The sequence below is a fragment of the Oxyura jamaicensis genome, chromosome 11, assembly GCF_011077185.1.
Source record: "Oxyura jamaicensis isolate SHBP4307 breed ruddy duck chromosome 11, BPBGC_Ojam_1.0, whole genome shotgun sequence".
Classification (NCBI taxonomy): Eukaryota; Metazoa; Chordata; class Aves; order Anseriformes; family Anatidae; genus Oxyura; species Oxyura jamaicensis.
The window spans coordinates 10001466-10020110 of NC_048903.1; the positions used below are offsets into that span (position 1 = coordinate 10001466).

Sequence of the window (18645 nt, forward strand, 5' to 3'; positions counted from 1 at the left end):
TAAACAGCATTTACCTAAACAGAAGACATGTAAGCTAATATACATTATTATTCTGCTTTAGCAGGAATTGTCCATACATTTCTGTTGTGAACCTAACACTATAAAAAAAAAAAAATCTACTCAGGACAAACTCCTATGCTGATGAACACTACTACTGTCTGGGCTCTTGCTGAGCTACTGTATGCTACCAAAGGCACGAAGGATGCCAAGTTATTTTACTAGTTAAAGAACAGTTTAAGACTGAAAAGATGCTTTCCAATTGTCCACTTCACATCTGCAGATTATTGGTTTATTCCTTTGTTAAAAACAAGCATTTATAAACCTAGCTCGATTGTAAGGAATAAATTTGTTTTCTTACTTAAAATGTTTGATATTTAAATATCAAAGGGTATGTTAACACCAGCAAAAGCCAAATCTCTTCAACTCAAGACAGTTTTCCCAGGGGAGCAACAAGTCCAATTGAATAAATACATTCAGGCCAGCTAACATCTGAGCACACCTGCTTTGTGTAGGTAGGTATTCTTCTGTTTATGAGTTCTGTATAGTGGAAAGGGGCAAGTGGGTAGAGGGAACAAGGTGGTGCTTCTGTGCAAAAGAGATGGTAATTGCTCTGCAGTACACTGATGTCATTCCATTGATCCCTCCTATTGCTCATGAAAGCAGGAGAATGAGATGTACTTGTCTCCCGCACAGTCTCCAATTCTCTACTTTCACATTAAAGAGTTGGGATCTGATCTGATAGGAATGGCACAATTGCCAGTAAAAGGTCACGGAGACTCCATTAACATTATCACTAGGCAACTTGTTTGGCATCTGCAGATTGTTGAAGAACCATGCAATAAGCTTTGGGAAAGACTGATTCATCACTATAGCAAATTATTATAGTACTGTGCCATTATCACCAAAGATGCTGCTGTGTGAGCAAAGTTGTTTCAATATTAAGAAACACCATGCAAGCTGAAGATGTCATGGAGCTAGTCACACTTCAATCTTTCTCTGGAAATGACTACTTTGTTCATTACAGCTGCATCTCAACATGCCTGTATCAAGTGTTCTGTATATTGTACAGAAAGATATAATTGAGATATATAGATATATATTTTTACCTCCCACTGTTCCAGAAAGCATGCTACTATTCTTGGAGCAGTCCTTTCAGATAGCACATGTGACAGTATCACTCAGAGGAGGCGTTATTTATTATTCATAGAATAGAAATAAATGGACACTCCTTGAGAGTTCATAGCTCTACTTATGTTACTAATTGTAACTTGTACATCAGTAACATTAAGCTTGTGTTTCACCATTACAGCACTTCACTTTTCTGGAAGGGTGGGGAGGAAGGGAATTGCTTATTTTTAACTAAGTTGAACGTAGTCCACTTAGTGCAAACTAGTTGTTACTCACATTATAACTCTAGCATATTCTGTGAATCAGAAATATTTATCAGACAGCTGATAGCAAAAAAAAAAAAAAATATTGTTTTAAACTTTTTGAAAGGCATGAATGGACAAATTATTTATGATAGTTTCTACACAAAATGTAGAGTTTATCAGCTTCTTTCTACAGCATTTCTGTAAAGAATTATATCATTTATTGCTTTAATGTCAGGTTGCAAATACCAGTGATATTAAGTATATTTAATAATGTTACATTTGGATAAACAGAATGGTTAGGTACAGCTAACGGATGCAAAGCAGCCAACTCTGCAAGAACAGAAAGTGACTTTTAAAGAAATTTAAGAATCTCTCTGCAACTATGCAGAGTAGAAAGGGGATCTCAGGATCTAAATCTAAGCCAGTCATCTAAACTCCCTCTCTGGTAACAACAAAATAGAAGGCAGTCAACAAACAACACCAGAGTGCAACTCAGTTCAAACAAACATCTAAGGTGTCTGAGATGAATGGCTCTCCGGAGGTATTAATTTCTCTCTACTGATTAAGGAGGAAAACAGGTGACTAAACTTAAGACGATTGTCTGTCAGGCATCTGAAGGTAGTTAAGCTGTATCCCAGCCTCTGCACAGGTACACCTAAAATGGACAATACGTATTACAGAGACCTGTACTTCCCATACATTTCCCTTGACATGGCTCCCTAATCATATAGAATAATGTTACCAGAGAATGTAAAGTTTTTCACAATTTTCAGGGGTCAGCCTTATCACGCAGAAGATGTCTAAGACCCACAAGTTCCACTAATTTCTTTCCAAAAATAACAACTTCCTTGTTCTAAAAACTATTTCACACCCTAGCAGTGGAGAAACCTCTAACATCTGTTACACAGCTTATAAATGATTTATTATGAGTACTTAGGGTAAAATGTCTGCTACATGCATTTCTCCATCTTTCCAGCTTGCTTTCTCCCTCCTGTGGAAGAACCCTCCTTTAAATATAAAAATAAGATTAAACAGAAAGCCACTTGATGAAATCTACTGCAATTCACTTGCATACTCAGTTTTCCTGTTGCTGAACAGAATTTATGCTGAGAATTACTAGTTCCAACATGAGGAAGGTCCAAATTTACATGCTTAGTTCTTTTACTCTGTTGTAAACAAGCCACATACAAGACAAGACGTATGCCATGACTGACTCATTCAAGCAAAGAGTTTAATTCATGCACAGTAATGATTAATAAAGATTTCACTGCATTCTTTTAATTCATTATCTAAGCCTTGAAATCTGGAAAACCAACCTTACCAATTTCCTATACTTCCAGTGGCATTCCCTTTATGGAGATCTCTCGGGATTAGGTCATTGTCTCTTTGCTTAGTAAGAATAACAGCAGTGAGCCCATGAGAAACTTGGCAAACAGAAAATACCTAAAGCTGGATTATAGGAGGAGGTCATTAACCTCAAGAATATAAGGTGTAAACTGCTTGTAATCTTTTCCCTGGCTTAAACTACAGTCTTAGCTCTCAGGAGTGATAAATTTGTTCCCTCAAGGAAAAAAAAATCCTCGACCTAACAGGCGAACATTTATGTACATTAGACCTTATTTACAGAGCTTGACTCTGCACAAACAGGGAGGTACACTCCTACATTAAGGCTCTCAGAGTAAATGACACCAAAGCGTGAATTAATATTGTCCAATATCTTTACATCTTTGAGTTTCTTGAAGATTTTTAGAAAACACGAACTTTTGGAAAGAAAAAAACATTTCAACAGAAGGAAGAATTTCAATGAAGAAATTATATGGAAATAAACTAAAATACTAATGTTATTTTGGAAAAAAAAATGGACCAGGAAGATCAAGAAAAAATAAACAGAAGTATCAGAAGGAGTGATGATATGACAATCCTGGGAGGACATAAATGGAAAGTATGGATTTGAGGTCCCACACATGAAAAAGCCAAGACAGAAAACTCAGAAGAAGTCTTGATTGGTACAGACAAAGCAAAACCAGCAAAAACACGTGGAACATATTCAGTAGATAGTCTGTACTTCTTCACACTTCACAAAACTGATATCCTATGCCTATTTTGAAAACTTGTCCTAACATTCCAGTTTGATACATTGTTTGCCAGTATGCTTGTATTAGTTTTTCCCTGAGAGATTCTGTAACCTAACAATAGCATTTAATTCTTGGTCAAGACAGCAAGGTCCTTGGGACTACCAACTGCCGTTATTATTATTTTAAAACTCAACAAAATCTCAAATTATGTCATTAACTGTGGTAAATTTGAACAACTACTCCAAACGAGCTTTCAATTTTTCCCCAGAAATATACAGCAGAGTAGTTGATAAGGTACAAAAATAAGTGTTGAGATACTAAGGTGAGAAGCACCTTAGGATAGCAGCTTATCTTTTTCCAAGCCTGAGAAAAGGCTACTTTCTGAAGAAGCAGTTTAAAACAGGGTTGCAAAGTATCACTCTCCCAGCTTCCTTCATTTTGCTTATACCTCAGTGTCCTGGTTTCAGTTAGGACAGAGTTTATTTTCCTCCTAGTAGCTGGTAGGGTGCTATGTTTTGGATTAGGACGAGAAGAGTGCTGATAACATGCTGATGTTTTAATTGTTGCAGAGCAGTACTTACACTAAGCCAAGGACTTTTCAGCTCCTTGCTCTGTCCTGCCAGCAGGCAGTCTGGGGGTGCAGCAAGAGCTGGGAGGGGACAGACCCAGGTCAGCTGACCCAAACTGGCCAAAGGGGTATTCCATACCATCTAACGTCATGCTAAACAATAGATAGGGGTGGCTAGCCAGGGTGGGGGGGCAGCTGCTCAGGGATGGGATGGGCATCAGTCAGGGTGGTGAGCAATTATGCATCACTTGTTTCATACACATTATTATTAGTAGTACTATTATTATTATTATTATTATTCTGTCTTAAACTGTCTTCATCTCAACTCACAGGCTTCACTTTCCCTTTTCTCTCCCCCATCCCAGAGAGGGAGGGGGGAGGGTGATCCAACGGCTGAGTGGTGCTTAGCTGCCAGCCGGGTTAAACCACAACACTCAGTCTTACCTCTTTATAACTGTTTTTTATTTCTTCTTGTCTTGTATCAATTGATGCTGATGACAAGCTTGAAACAGATGATACTCTGCTGAAAGTTTCCACAGAGTGCTGAGGAGACCTAAGTGGTGACTTCAAGTTGGCAAAAAAGCAAACAGAAAAACTTACACTATCAGATTAAGCATGTTAAACACAAGCAAAAAAGTTTAGCAACTTGTACTGGTTGTTACCTCAGAAGCACTTTGACCCCTTTCAAACGTTAGATAGTTTAATTCCATCAGTGACAAAATCTGCATAAAAATATTAATAAAGAAAACCAATGTAACTCCACTGACAGAAACACAAATTAGCTGACAACCTAATATTAGTAACAGATTAATAACTGAGCAAATTAAAAGTACCAGTTTACAATTTTGTGGTCTATACTATAGAGAGACTGCATTCATGCTATTAGATTTAAAATATGACCCTTCTTCCTCAAAGGCAGGCATACATTTCCACTTTATTCATACCAGACCACAAAAACCTGTTAACAGGTAAGCATCTACATGCCTGTGGGATTGCATCAGAAAGAACTCAAGCTGGAAGATAAACAGGAGTACCTTGGAATTTAATGCACACTGTAGGGAAGTCTCTTTCATCCGGTTTTGAATATCTGGATTTGCCCCATTTTGCAAAAGCACTTCTATGATCCCTTGATAACCCCAACGAGCAGCTATATGGAGAGGAGTGTCTCCCTTTTCATTTCCAATATCTAATCTACAGGAGCGAACATCATAGTAGACTAAAGCTTTAACACACTGGAAAAAAAAAGGAAAGCCATCAACAAAATACAGCAGCATCTCTCAATTCATGTAACATGGGCAATCCTGAACAGGTTGTTTTTACAGCTATTCATATAATCCTTTGCCTAAAAGGCAGGCTTTTATGGTTCAGTGCCGTTAAGAACAAAGTTAAAATCAAATAACTAAATTTGCACAAAAATACTATCTTTAATGTGAATGCATAAGAAAATTGCTATGAACTACTGAATAAAGTCCTAAGTTACAGCATTAAACAGCTAACCTCCAAATCTCTTATTTACTTTTTCAAATATGCAAGTTTAGTGCAAACTAGCATCACAGTTTAATTCCATTCCATTAGGATGTCCATTTAGTTTGTCACAAAACAATTACTTACATCCTCATGACCATAAGTGCAGGCTAAATGAAGTGGAGTATTTCCATTATTGTCTTGAACATCCGTACTTGCCTTGTAGTGCAATAAGAGAAGCTTAGAAGAAAAATGAAAAATAAACATCTAAGTAACTAAAAAATTAATGGACAAACAGTTGCTACCCTGTATATTCCTTTAGGTTTCTAGCATGATGAAGCACTTCATGAAAAACCATCTATGCCTCTCCTGCTTCAAATAGTAACACAGTCCCTCTTGCCATTACAGCACTGTTTTTGCCCCACCCTGACAACCAAATAAAAGCTCCTGCTGACATATTCAGAGTTGTCACTGAAAAAATGAATCACCTACTGCAGCAAAGACTGCAACATATATGCTACATGCTAATTTAGCCTATATATTAGGAGTCTACAGAAGTGAAGATAAATTAATTTAAGCAAGAGCAATTCAAGGATCTTAGATATACAACATTCAAGTACACAATAATTAACATGCATAGTCTATCCTAAAAACAATTTGAAGTCATTTAATTAATCACAACAACTGCAGTGGCTCTTTTGCCTTAATCAAGAGCAGAAAGTTAACAGGCTCTTCATTTTTACTATGTACCAGAAGTTTGTATTAATAAAACAGATGAATTTTCAGGCATACATACCTACCAATTGCTTGGTTATTATGAATGGCAGAAAACCTTTTAATATATGAAAAAATAAAATATGCAAATAAAGATGCTGAAAGTTTCTCAATTCTGACAACATACACAATTCTAAGTAAAACCTCAGAAGGCCTAAACGACAGTAAAAGTAGAACAGCTTAGTAAGAGTCATACATTTATTATTTAGGTAAAGTATTTGATTTTATTTCTAACTAAGCCTTTTAGTGCTTACTGTAACATTTTGATATCCCTTCTGACAGGCAAGGTGAAGCGGAGTTGAACCATGGTAATCTGTAGCATTGACAATGGCTCCTTTTGCAACTAGTAAATCCACTAATGATGTTTGCCCTTGAAAAACATACAGTCATTAAGAGAGTAAACTTTGCAAAAGAACAAAGCTAGCTTTCATATTCAAACATAATATTCTGCATTTTGCATACTAAGTTTCTACATACTATACATTCACTTCTCACTTCCTTGGTATTTGTTTTTCTTGTTGCATAGTAAGGTCAGAGCTCAAGGTCAATGCTCTGTAAAAGAACCTCCAGCTAAAAGCAAATGACATTGTATCTTACGAGTAAGAAAATAAAAGAAAATTAAAAAAAAAGTCATGTCACACAAAGCATTCTCATGGTGGGATTCAAGATGGTAATAAAAGAAAGGAGGTAGTTAAAAAAACTGAAAAAAGAAAGTTAATGTATCTTCTAATGTCATATCAACAGCATGGTGAACATTACAAGTCAGAAGATAGTACAGATCTCCCATGCATAGTCGGCTGCAGTACAAAGAAATTATTATTTTTTCAATCTGACAGTTCTTTAAAAACAAGACTGTTTTCTGATGACACATTTTTACTTTTTTCACAACTGAACAACTACTGTAGGCATGGCAAAAGTAAGGCAAAAGTAAACAGTCAGCAAACAAACAATAATCTATTCATAAGAAACTGAGCTTAAAATAAAATTCAGTAACCTCAGTGTAAGACAAGATACCAGTTCCCATAGCTAATATGCAGAAAATAATTTAATGCAAAATTTGCTGTATAATGCAATGTTGGAAATCACGGTAACATGAAGATAAAGATAATAAGGAGAAAAAGGCATTAATGAAGAAAAACAAAATACTCACCACAGATAGCAGCTATATGAAGTGGTGTGTATCCCCGGTCATCTCGGGAAAATGGGGTGATAATGGAAGGATCATTCAGTTTCCTGTAAAACGATTTAAAAGCAGTTCAGTTATCTATGCAGCAGGGGAATGAGGAGATGAATAGACAAATTATTTTATACAGAGCCTTACACACTGACAAATTATTATGAGTAAGAAAAGGATGGGAAATAAAGTCATGTCACACAAAGCATTCTCACGTTGGGATTCAAGGTAATAATAAAAGAAAGGAGGTAGTTAAAGCTCTCTGTTCTATACAGAGCTTTATACTTGTTGAGAGTGGTTTTCTCCGTGATGTGTAAATTAGGCTCAAGAAAAGAAACATTCTGCACTACACTCATCCAAAGACATACAGTCTCCATCACAAAATTTGCCTGGTTCCAAGGTATTCAGTACCTTCCTAACATTTCTTCTGCTTTTTCAAACCATATGAATGTATGCTCTCTCTTATATTCTGAAGTGCTCCCAACATCCTCTGAAACTGAAAGCAGCATAATTTCTAAAGGGAATCTTAGATTAAGACTCATATCTAGCTTTTTCTGTATTTGCAGAGAAGAAAAGTGCTTACCCAGAAACTAGCTTCTCGCATTTGTCACAGTAACAAAGTGGATGACACATTTTTTGTATGGTGTCCTTGTCACTGTCACCTTGACTTAGTAATTGCTCCACTTCCTCCTGATTACCTGAAGCAATATGCTACAAAATGCCAAGGAAAGAGAGAGAATGAGGAACCAATATAAAAAGCATTTAAAAAAATAAAAAATAGTAATTTACTAAAGCACAAAACCAAAGGAACTGGTTGTTAAAGACGTGTATTCAAGCATTAGAAAACAGAAATTAACACACAAAACCCCTTAACATGCATTCAGTATTAAAAACAATCTGTTCTTGGCTTACTTCACTTTTTATAAAAAAAAACAAAAAACAAAAAACAATTACCATTATTCTCTTTAGACTCAGTCACAAAATTGAGCACCCCCTATGCAAAAAGCATTTCTATACAATTACTAAGTCTCTAGCCATAAGCTGTAAACACACATAATTAGAAGTTCTGCTTTATTTCCTCATATAGGCAAAATTCCTTTAGAACGACAATATGAGATTAGCACATAATATGAAGTAGCTGTCAGGTGACTGCATTTAAATTATTTTAGCAACCTGTTTAATTTTAAGCACTGAAAATAGTGAGAGATAAACAGCTATATGTGCTTTAAATGGGCTGATCAACACCAACAGCATTAGCATTTCATCCTCATCTGAGTCCAAATTTCTTAGGCACTGAAATCCATAAAACTGTTTTAACTTGGTAATGTTTTGGCACAGAAACACAAATGCACTTTTAACAACTACTAATATATATTTTGTAGTGCTAACATAATTAACACTGCATTAGATTTCAGAAAATCAGAAAGGATGGTATACAAACATGAAATAAGTAGTACATACATAATGCCACCATTACTTACCTTAAATAAGCTATCTATCGGGGTAGCAGACATCTGGGACAACAAATTCATCCTTTGTCTTAAAAGCAGCTTGTCACACAGTCTGTCAGATTCCTAAAGGTAAAAAAATATAGATCAATTATCCACATACTCACTTGCAAGTAAAAATGAAGTAGCTTGACAACATTATTAGTTTAAAAGAATACATCATCCATTAACCACTTTTTAGCTATTAGCCAGTTTCACATTTTGGATTCTATTTCTAAGGCTTAAAGGACTGCACAACGGCTGTCCAAAGAAAAAATAAGTGGATGTTCACTAGAATATTCCTTTACTGTAGTTCTCCATGAGCTAACTAGGCAAATAGAAAAGACAAAAGCAACAAGAACCATTGCCTTTTTTTAATAACTGTAGAGAAGCTTTCTCGTGGACACAAATAAGGATTCTTCACTCTGGAAAAAGATTTGACTGTGCAACAGTAGTCTATAAAATCACAGAAAGTCTGAAGAAAACAAAGGAAGAATGATTATTCACTGTTCCTCAAGCCGTGACACCCAACAAAATCATCACGTTAGGTTTGGGAAGGGAGTGGGGAGAAGCAAGAGAGGAGAAAATGTTCTCTTGCTGTGGAACTCACTGACATGGGTGCTGCCAACATCAAAAGCATAAATGGAGTCAGAAAGTCATTAGACAAATTCATGGAAGGTATGCCTACTGGTGGCCATTAAACAGGATGACCCAGTTGCAACTCTGACTCAAAGACACTCATGAACTCTCTGCTGGGTACTGGAAAATAAAAGGTTAGGCCATGTGAAATATTACTCTGCACCAGACTCACTTGTATTGCATTTCCTACCAGTCTCTTGAAAACTGCAGATTCATCTAAGCAGACATGTAGCTCAACCCTCACAATGGCTGCTCCTATTTTCTGAAAAATCTGAAGATATACTTTAGAAGAATACATATGCTTCCAAAAACAGGAGAAAATTTTCAAGTAAGATTTTGAAGGGGCAGCATTGAACATCACATGAAATAAAACCTTAATCCAAAGAAAACAATTTTATTCTCATAAAGTAGATGAAAACACTTGCACGTAGTCATCATCCAAATATAACCAAAGAAATGGCATTCATTACCAACCACAGGCAGCGGTTGACCACAATCAACTAACCCCCTAAAATTGGCAAGACTCCCAGCATCCACCAAACTGAAGATCACTGCAGTTAAGATGAACACACAATTATCAGATCAACTTTGATAGTTTAAGATCTATGCTGTGGCTTCTGCAGTAAATACCAGATATAAATAAGGTCTGATTGAGCTCTTAACGTGAGTAGCAAGCCAGCATGAACTTTCAGAAACTAGTGAACTGCAGCTAAACAAGATCACTTGAACATCAAAAATGAAGAGTTAGGATTTTCCAGAAATTTCATCAAGGAATTTCAAAAATTAACACAAATGTCTCTTGTAAAAGTGTCTAAAAAGCCCTCCCTCCATTGTTAGAGCCAATAACATTGTTAGAAATGTGTTTGTGAGGTCTACAGAGATAATAACTGAGATCTGTACTTCGTGGTAAACTGTCTATAAACAGAATTATTTCAGTACTTTAAATACTCATATAGAGATTTTAGAATAGAAGATTATCCAAGATCACAGTAGAAACTGAGCAGCCACAATCAGAATAATATAGATCTGTTCCCTATCACAACATTAAGATCTCTATCATAAAAGTCTCTTTGTAAATTCACTAGTCAAGTCAGTTTGTACATTCCTAATACATCTACACAGTCATGTGGTTGGTTGTATGTTTATAAGCTCTCCTTCCCTTATAATTGAACAGACAGTTTTTAAAGCATAAACTATTTGGGTAGGCATGCTGTATTGGGCTATTTATGCTAAGCTAAGAAACACTTTTTTCCTTGTACTGAAGGCTGAAAAAATATTAGCAGACTTCATCTTATTATGTAGAATAAGTTGTTGGCTGATCTGAAATTATTTTTACTGGTTTTGTATTTAGATGCATGAAGGCGACAACATTCACTGATTTTTCAAACCTAAGTCCTTCAACAAAAGATATCTACACATTGTCTTTCCCAAATTACAAGGCATATGAGCGGTGATCTTCTTAGATAGATTCTTCAGTGTGATCAGGAAGAAGTATTTGATCAAAAAAAAATTATTAACTAGAAAAAGTTTTACTTTATTAGCTAGAAAAAGTTTTACTACAGATGCCAGTTTCTGAAAACTCTCATCAGAACCTCATGAGCTGCTCCTATGTTTTGCACTCCCCCACCCCTCAGAATCCAAATAACCAGTAAAACTTATTGTACTTTTAATATCATCCCTTCCACAGTGTATTTTATACTAAAAACGTCCCCAGTGTGGAAAAAATCAGAGGGCCATTTAAGACAGCAATCCTTGCCCGGAGAGAAGATCTTTATTTTATTTTATGAATCGGGAAAAAAGTCCATCTCAGGTGAAACCCTGTCTCTTAAAAATAGTGAGAGAGTGAGGGGAAAAAAAAAGGAATGCCAGAAGAATCAGAGATTGGTTGAAATATCAAGCAAAATGTTGTGGTTTAACCTGGCCAGCAGCTGAACACCACACAGACGTTGGCTCACCCTCCCCCCTCCCTTTCTAGAATGGGGGAGAGAAACGGGAAAGTGAAGCCTGTGAGTTGAGATAAAGACAGTTTATTAAGATAGGAAATAATAATAATAACATGTATGAAACAAGTGATGTACAATGCAATTGCTCACCACCCACTGACTGATGCCCAGCCCATCCCTGAGCAGCCGGCCCCCCACCCCAGCTAGCCACCCCTATCTATTGTTCAGCATGACTTTAGATGGTATGGAATACCCCTTTGGCCAGTTTGGGTCAGCTGACCTGGGTCTGTCCCCTCCCAGCTCTTGCTGCACCCCCAGACTGCCTGCTGGCAGGACAGAGCAAGGAGCTGAAAAGTCCTTGGCTTAGTGTAAGTACTGCTCTGCAACAATTAAAACATCAGCATGTTATCAGCACTCTTCTCGTCCTAATCCAAAACATAGCACCCTACCAGCTACTAGGAGGAAAATAAACTCTGTCCTAACTGAAACCAGGACACAAAATAAGGCCTTCAAAGACAAAATTGCTTGTAACTGTTTTACTTCAACTCCAGGAGTTACATAAAGTTTTGCTTAGAATGGGACTTTTTCTGGTATGACAGTTTTATTTTAAATCTGATCACCTAGATTTGGATATACAACCAAATATCCAATGAGCTTTTTATCTAACACTATTTTCTATACATAGAAAAAAGATTTTTACCTATAAGGGTATATCTACCCATAGACCTAATCCAAGATGATTTCCATAGATAATTCAGGACTTGCAAATCCCAGAATCTCCCACTCTTCATCCCAAAAACTTTATTATCCTTAGCTTGTTAGTCTTCCTTTCCTGATGTCTCCTACATGCACTTCTTCAGTTCCAACTTCATGGTCACCTACAGCTTTTTTTCTATGCAAAAAACTAAATACTAGTGATTTTCTAGTGCATAGCTCTTACCAGATCCCTGCCTCAACCTTCTGAGCTAGGTCTTGCTACATATTAGCTGTGCATAGAAATTTAACAAGGATCCAATACTCATTAACTGGAATCCCATTAAATAAATTTGACAAGCACCAGAAAATAGTATGGAGTTCTCTTGTGCCATCAGTTACATACTTCTCTCCTCCTCTTGACCCCCACCCAAAATGTCTCTCCAAGACTCACATCATCTTGGGTGAGAGAATTCGGTAGGTTTCCAAGTGCTTACTGACATGAAGGTGATATGCCCATTATCCCACAGGGTACATTAGTTCCCTGCAGAGTTCTCCTTCTGTAGTTAGCTTCATTAGGGATTGGAAAAAAGCATTCATCAGCTGCCAGAAGCTCCATCTGAAGCCAACTATAAAATTAAACATAAACACATGAGGGGCTGGAATGAAGGCCAAGGGCACAGCAATGTTCCTGCTCAGATCCCACAACCCCTTTGAGCACAATCTGGAGATGGAAGCCATGGGACATGCACCTGACAACTGCTGCCTCTTGAAGGTCAAGAGCAGCTCTCTTTTGCTATAGGATAAAGGAAGTTGGAAGTATCTCAACTAATAAGTCTCTGAAGGAAAAACAATTCCAACAGAAGTTTGTCTCCTCATTGCCTGCCACCTTCTTCTCCTTTTCCATTTACAGCAGGGAAAAGGGTAGTGCAGCTCTTTCATTTTCATCTGTAATAGAGAGCAAAGGGTCACTCATTTCCTTGTCTTCAGGGTTCTACTGTTTTTCCATCTAATGTTCAAGCCACATTGACACCTGGGAATTCCTCTCCTTCACTCTGCCTTTCATATTGTTTTCTCCCTACACACTCACTGAAAGTAGAAAGCAGGAAACTAGCACTCCAAGCCTGGAGCTCTTCAAACTGAGATATGGAGGGAAACATTGCACTAATATACATTGTTGTTAAGAGCATGCAGACACTAATACAAGCAGCATGAGACTGCCCTTATGTCAACTGCACAGAGATATTTCATCTCTCATAGTTCAAGACAAACACCTCCCAGAGAAGTAAGTCCATTTTACTGGCAGCAGCATTTATCAAGAAGCTATAATCAGAGGGCAATCCCAGTAAGAAGAATTATATCCTCAGCCATGTAAGGAAGGATAGGGCCAGGCATTTCACAGGAAGTAGTTTATTTTCTCCAACTTGCTCACATTTTTGTGGAAGACAGTTCTACTTTGGCTTCAGTTCTCCATCCAGACTACCAGCATTGCTATTTGTACATTGATTATTAATGACAGCCAAGTGACTGTAGGAAGCAAAGCTGACTGGCAGGTTCTTTCCCTTTTCAACCATCATTTTTTCCTTAAACAGAATTCAATACAATACAAACAAGAAATACCACAGTCTCTTTACACACAAAATGAAAGTGCCTTTTTTGTGTACAAAAACTCATGCATGACAAGTTCACGGAAAGATCCCAGAAAATAACAAAACCAAAACCAGCAAAAGACTAAAATGACAGGTGTTTTTTCTTTAAAGATTGTGCCCCATGTTGTCCCATCCCAAGCACTGCACACTGAGCCATTGCCAGCCCCTGCTTCACAGTTGGGCAGACTGAGACACATTGAATTCATTCCAATTCCTAGTTCACTCCTTTTGATTTCCACATCAGATCACAAAAATCTAGTTTTTCAATAGTACATTATTTTAAAGGAATAGTTAAGACTGGATTCCTTTAATAAATAAGCTAGAAAGTTTTTAGATTACAAAAGTTTCTGAAGTCACATCAGTATCATCCTTGATTGGCCTGCAGGGATTTGACCTGATTAACAGAAGGTCTAGCTGCCCAGCAGCAAATAACTTACGCATCCACAAGCTTCCTAACCTTGCTAGGTTACAAACCCTGAGAGCCAAACTTGACCTTCAAGCACCACCTAATATCATGTAGTCCTGTGCTCCCATTATACTATCAACTTGGTGCAGTCATCTACACTGCAAACACTCAGTATTTAAGCACTATAAAGGTTTATTGATTTTACATTACACTGCAATTGCCATTCTGCTAGCCAGGTTTTTTAAAAATAAAAAAAGTGCGTGTAAGCTCGAGCTATGCCTACTCTGATGTACTGCATTGCTTTCACAACTGCAAGTACAGGAGGTATTAAAAGCTTATTGAAAATTCAGCCGTTGAAAATAGGTCTGTCATTTTTTTCTGATCATATGAAGAGGCAAACATAATATTTAACTACTTCCTCTAGGAGCGTACAGCGAACAAGTGTTGCTACAGGACTAGGACTCCATTCTAATGTTTTAGATTCTGCTTCAGTTATAGTTGCCTCCTAACCAATTCCTTAAAGTGGGAAAAAAAGGAGCTCATATTAGCTGTTTGCTTCTTCTGACCAACAGTCCAACAAGTTTATCAAAATCACGTTTAACAGACTTTAAGAGTAGCTTACTGTTGATCTGTCAGACAGGTTGCCTCGTCGTATATATTCTATTGCAGCCTCAATTGAGGTTAGATAGTATCCCAATTCATCCTTCACTGAACTGCAAAGTTTGAAGTTCTTGATGTAACTCAAGTTGGCCATCCTGAAATAAAAAGTTAAAGCCACTAAAGATAAGACGTCACTATGGCAAGACATACTTTAATACAGCAACTCATCTCAGGCAGTCCAGGCAGACAGTAAACGTGGGTTAAGAAAAAGCTTCTAAATAAATTGTTAGGCTAGCAAAATCATAGCTGTTTTGAGCTTTGTGAATGGATCAGAGCACTACTTCTTTTAACTGTCTGATAAAAATTTAAGAATTGGATATAAAGAACATGAAGGATGGCATAAGGACAGCGGTAAGAGGGCACATCACAAGTTTCAAGCAAGTTACTGTTTCAAGCATCATAAGCACCAGTGTAAATTAATATCTACATATTAAAGGAAAAATGCTAATATCTGAGACATGGGATACAACAACTCAGTTCAGGTACAGATGAAAGGATTAGATAATTTTTTCCTGGCAGTGGTGTGAAATAAATAGAAGGGCATAGACTAGAAGCAAGCAATTAAGCATTCAAACTATTTCTCTACATGAAGCATATAGATCACATAGAATCTGCATAAAGGTTATAGTTCCATCCTAGATGAAGTCTATATGGGACACGCAGATCTAGTAAATGGAAGATCCCCCCATTAAAATTGTTTTCTAGACTGGGAATCAAAACATACAGTACTTCCTGATAGCACTTCCAGAATTCCTGATAGGCCCTTAATTCTGTTACTTTTAACACATCTTTGCTGTTTGTCCTACTAAAAATAGCTTATTGCATTATAGCAGCCCCTCTTACATTTTGGGTGGGTTGTTACTAAATATCCAGAAACATCTGCCCCTACAGCGCCATTATGTAAAATACAACTGAGCTATGTACAGCCGAAGAAGTTACATACCAGTTTGGGATTTCTGTTTTTACAAGTAAATAAAGCAAAACAGAGAGAAGATCATCTGCACACACAGCTTCCATGTTAACTAAAAGAAAGAAATTACATATATTAGTCACGTCTCTTAAGATTAAGAATCAGCTCTCATAGTAGACAGTGTATTAAGTAACCAAAGCAGCCTTTCAATAGTATGTTCTCAATCTCCCTTCAAAATAGGCTGCCAGGAGCCAAAAAATCAATATGGTTGCAGTATTTGATTAGCATTCCCTCCTTTCTACACAGGAGGGAACAAAGCACTAGCTCAAAATTTCTTGATGGCAAATGCTACCCTTTAAGTTGAAATGCTTTTCCATATCCCAAGATACTTCCTGAAGAAAGGAAAGGATGCTGTGAAGGAAGCACTAGTTTAGGATACTGCTCCATTTATCTTGTGGTATTATCTTCTCTTTCCAGGCTTGATAAAATAAATATCAGATTTGGAGGTCCATCACAGAAAGGCAAGCCTATCACAGACTGATTTCTGTGAATTCAGTGGCACTCTGAATACAAAAGACAGAAAGCCTGTCTGACCACCCCCTCAATAGTGCACATTGCAGAAGATGCATCTCAACAGTATTGATTTCAAAATTATCACTGAGCACAGACAGGAAACACTGAAGATTGCTGCTAGATCATTAAAATGGATCACCCTCATTTTTTCTACATGAGAAAGCGTCCTAACACATACAAACTTCCCAGATGCTCTAGCTAAAACACACACCTAACCAAGTACCCCACCTCACATCATGGAAAAGCATCTATCTCACATCCATTTTGCTTTTTTGAACACCTGCAAAGAAGACCCCAATCTAATTGTTAGCCCACAAGACTAATTCAAACAGCTGCTTACATACCAGAGTGCTTTGTGCATACCGGCTAAGAAAAATAAAGCTTAAAATCAATTATTAATTCACTATTTACTGACCTCTTTGGCTAGGAGACTGCATAATAGTTTGCACCACTTTTTGTAGGCAAAGTAGCTTCTGTTGAGGGGAAGTACATTTGTTCAGCTGACCCAGTTCTCGTTTTGCACGTGGTATATTAAAACTATGAAATAATTTGAAGTAAATTGTTAGCATACATTATGGTTCCCATGCAGGATGTCCAAAACCAAAGTCTGAACTTATTCAGAGCTGAAATGAAAAACTGCATTAAGAAATTTCCATCCCCACTCCAAGTACATCTGCACTTCTGCACCCTGTAGAGTGCACTTTAGCCACAAGAACACAAAAGAAAAAGAGATAAAGATCAGCACAGCAGCTGCCCTAAAAATAACACTTGCAAAGCTTTATTTTTCTATTTCACATGAATAGAAAAATAAGTCTGCTATTGTCTGAAGGATTACACTCTTTGGTCTGCCTGAGACCTCAGGATCTGTGATTGCTCAAAAATCTACACTTATCTCTCACCTGAACTCAGGCTTTACTCCAATGTCTTTTTGCTGGAGGTCTTGAAGGCTCCTCGTGATTTTGTTGAAAGCAGCATCCTAATCAATAGAAAGGCAACGTGTTTTTAAAATACATTGAATTAATGTAACTAATCTTTAGCAAAGAAACTCACCTCACTTGCCTCAATAGTCCCCACATATTTAAAGACTAGATCGTAAATAGCATGGTGGATATACATCTGTGGGGAAAAAACACAGTGGTTTAAGCATAAAAGGAACAGTTAAAATAGTTTGCCAATTATTTTCCTTAATTTCAGAAGCTTACTTCAACTGCTTGTTTAATCATATTCATCTGTTCTTCTTGCTTTGCAAGCATCTTCTAAAAAGAAAGAAAAGCCACAAAAAAAAACAGCAAAAGTTAGACAGTTAATTGCTTAAGTAACACCATGTACTGTACATTAAATGAACTATTTACCAAGTGTGAATCTCTCAAAAGATGCTGGAGACATTTGGTATAAAGCGCATTGACAGAATCCTAAGGAGGAAAAAAAAAAAAAAAAGGTTTTTAGATTTGGGTTAATCTGACTTGAAGCAACACAGCATAAATAAGCAAAGAAAGGAAATTTCTCCTGCCTTGGAACTGTACAGTATCAACTACAGCAAGATAAGATTTTTAGCTATAACAACCACCTTAACCTGACAGTTAGGATGTTGTAATTCACAATTCAAAATTCTTTCTCCCTTTCCAACCTTCCCACAACTCTGGAAGATTGACACAGAAAATCTCAAGACAAAGACATCTAAAGCAGTGGTAGGAATTATATTTTGTAAATTAAACATCAGACAACAAGATACTGACTATGTAGTGGCGGAGATTTTTCCTTTCATGTTCTTTAAATGTTCGGTAGAAAGATCCTATGTATTTATCAAATCTCTCACAGTGCCTTCCCAGGAATTCTCTAACATCTTCAATATTTTTAAGAGAATAGGAATTTGATGAAGCTGTAGATTCACCTAAAATGAAACCCAAGAGTTAATTCATTGAACACGTAAGCATGGTAAAGTACTTTCTGTCCCTAGATACCTAACCAACTTGTGTGCAATCAAACACTAATTCAATTAATATACTTTTAACTGAAGGTGTTGCTTTTAACTAAGAGAACTTAATGCAATTAAATAACCACATTTAGAGCTGTCTCTTTTGCCTTTTACATCAAGCATTTGTTCAGAATAGATAATTATTTTGCGTGCTTTTTTGCTGTGTGGCAATAAATTACCACATACACAACTCAACTTGTATTGCACAGGCCTGGAAGAAAAGCACATCAACGTATTGACTGAATACCCATGCAGGAAGTCAGTGTGCTCTAAGCAAGCTGT

At 36.9% G+C, this 18645-nt stretch overlaps 2 protein-coding genes across 9 annotated transcripts in view; one reads left to right on the plus strand and one right to left on the minus strand.

Moving 5' to 3' along the window:
* PDCD5 (programmed cell death 5) overlaps positions 1 to 18645 on the plus strand; it is a 49476-nt gene that overhangs the window by 28056 nt on the left and 2775 nt on the right. The window lies entirely within an intron of this gene.
* The window catches only part of ANKRD27 (ankyrin repeat domain 27), a 45535-nt gene that overhangs the window by 12364 nt on the left and 14526 nt on the right, over positions 1 to 18645 (minus strand). For all 7 annotated transcript variants that reach the window (XM_035336978.1, XM_035336985.1, XM_035336982.1 and 4 more), the window contains 16 exons: positions 18125 to 18279; positions 17741 to 17800; positions 17591 to 17644; positions 17439 to 17504; positions 17288 to 17364; positions 16804 to 16925; positions 15849 to 15927; positions 14868 to 15000; positions 8910 to 9002; positions 8012 to 8139; positions 7405 to 7487; positions 6509 to 6624; positions 5628 to 5720; positions 5051 to 5248; positions 4679 to 4738; positions 4461 to 4580 (listed from right to left, as the gene is read on the minus strand). In XM_035336978.1, coding sequence (XP_035192869.1) covers positions 4461 to 4580; positions 4679 to 4738; positions 5051 to 5248; positions 5628 to 5720; positions 6509 to 6624; positions 7405 to 7487; positions 8012 to 8139; positions 8910 to 9002; positions 14868 to 15000; positions 15849 to 15927; positions 16804 to 16925; positions 17288 to 17364; positions 17439 to 17504; positions 17591 to 17644; positions 17741 to 17800; positions 18125 to 18279 — 1637 coding nt within the window. The remainder of the gene's footprint in view (positions 1 to 4460; positions 4581 to 4678; positions 4739 to 5050; positions 5249 to 5627; positions 5721 to 6508; positions 6625 to 7404; positions 7488 to 8011; positions 8140 to 8909; positions 9003 to 14867; positions 15001 to 15848; positions 15928 to 16803; positions 16926 to 17287; positions 17365 to 17438; positions 17505 to 17590; positions 17645 to 17740; positions 17801 to 18124; positions 18280 to 18645) is intronic.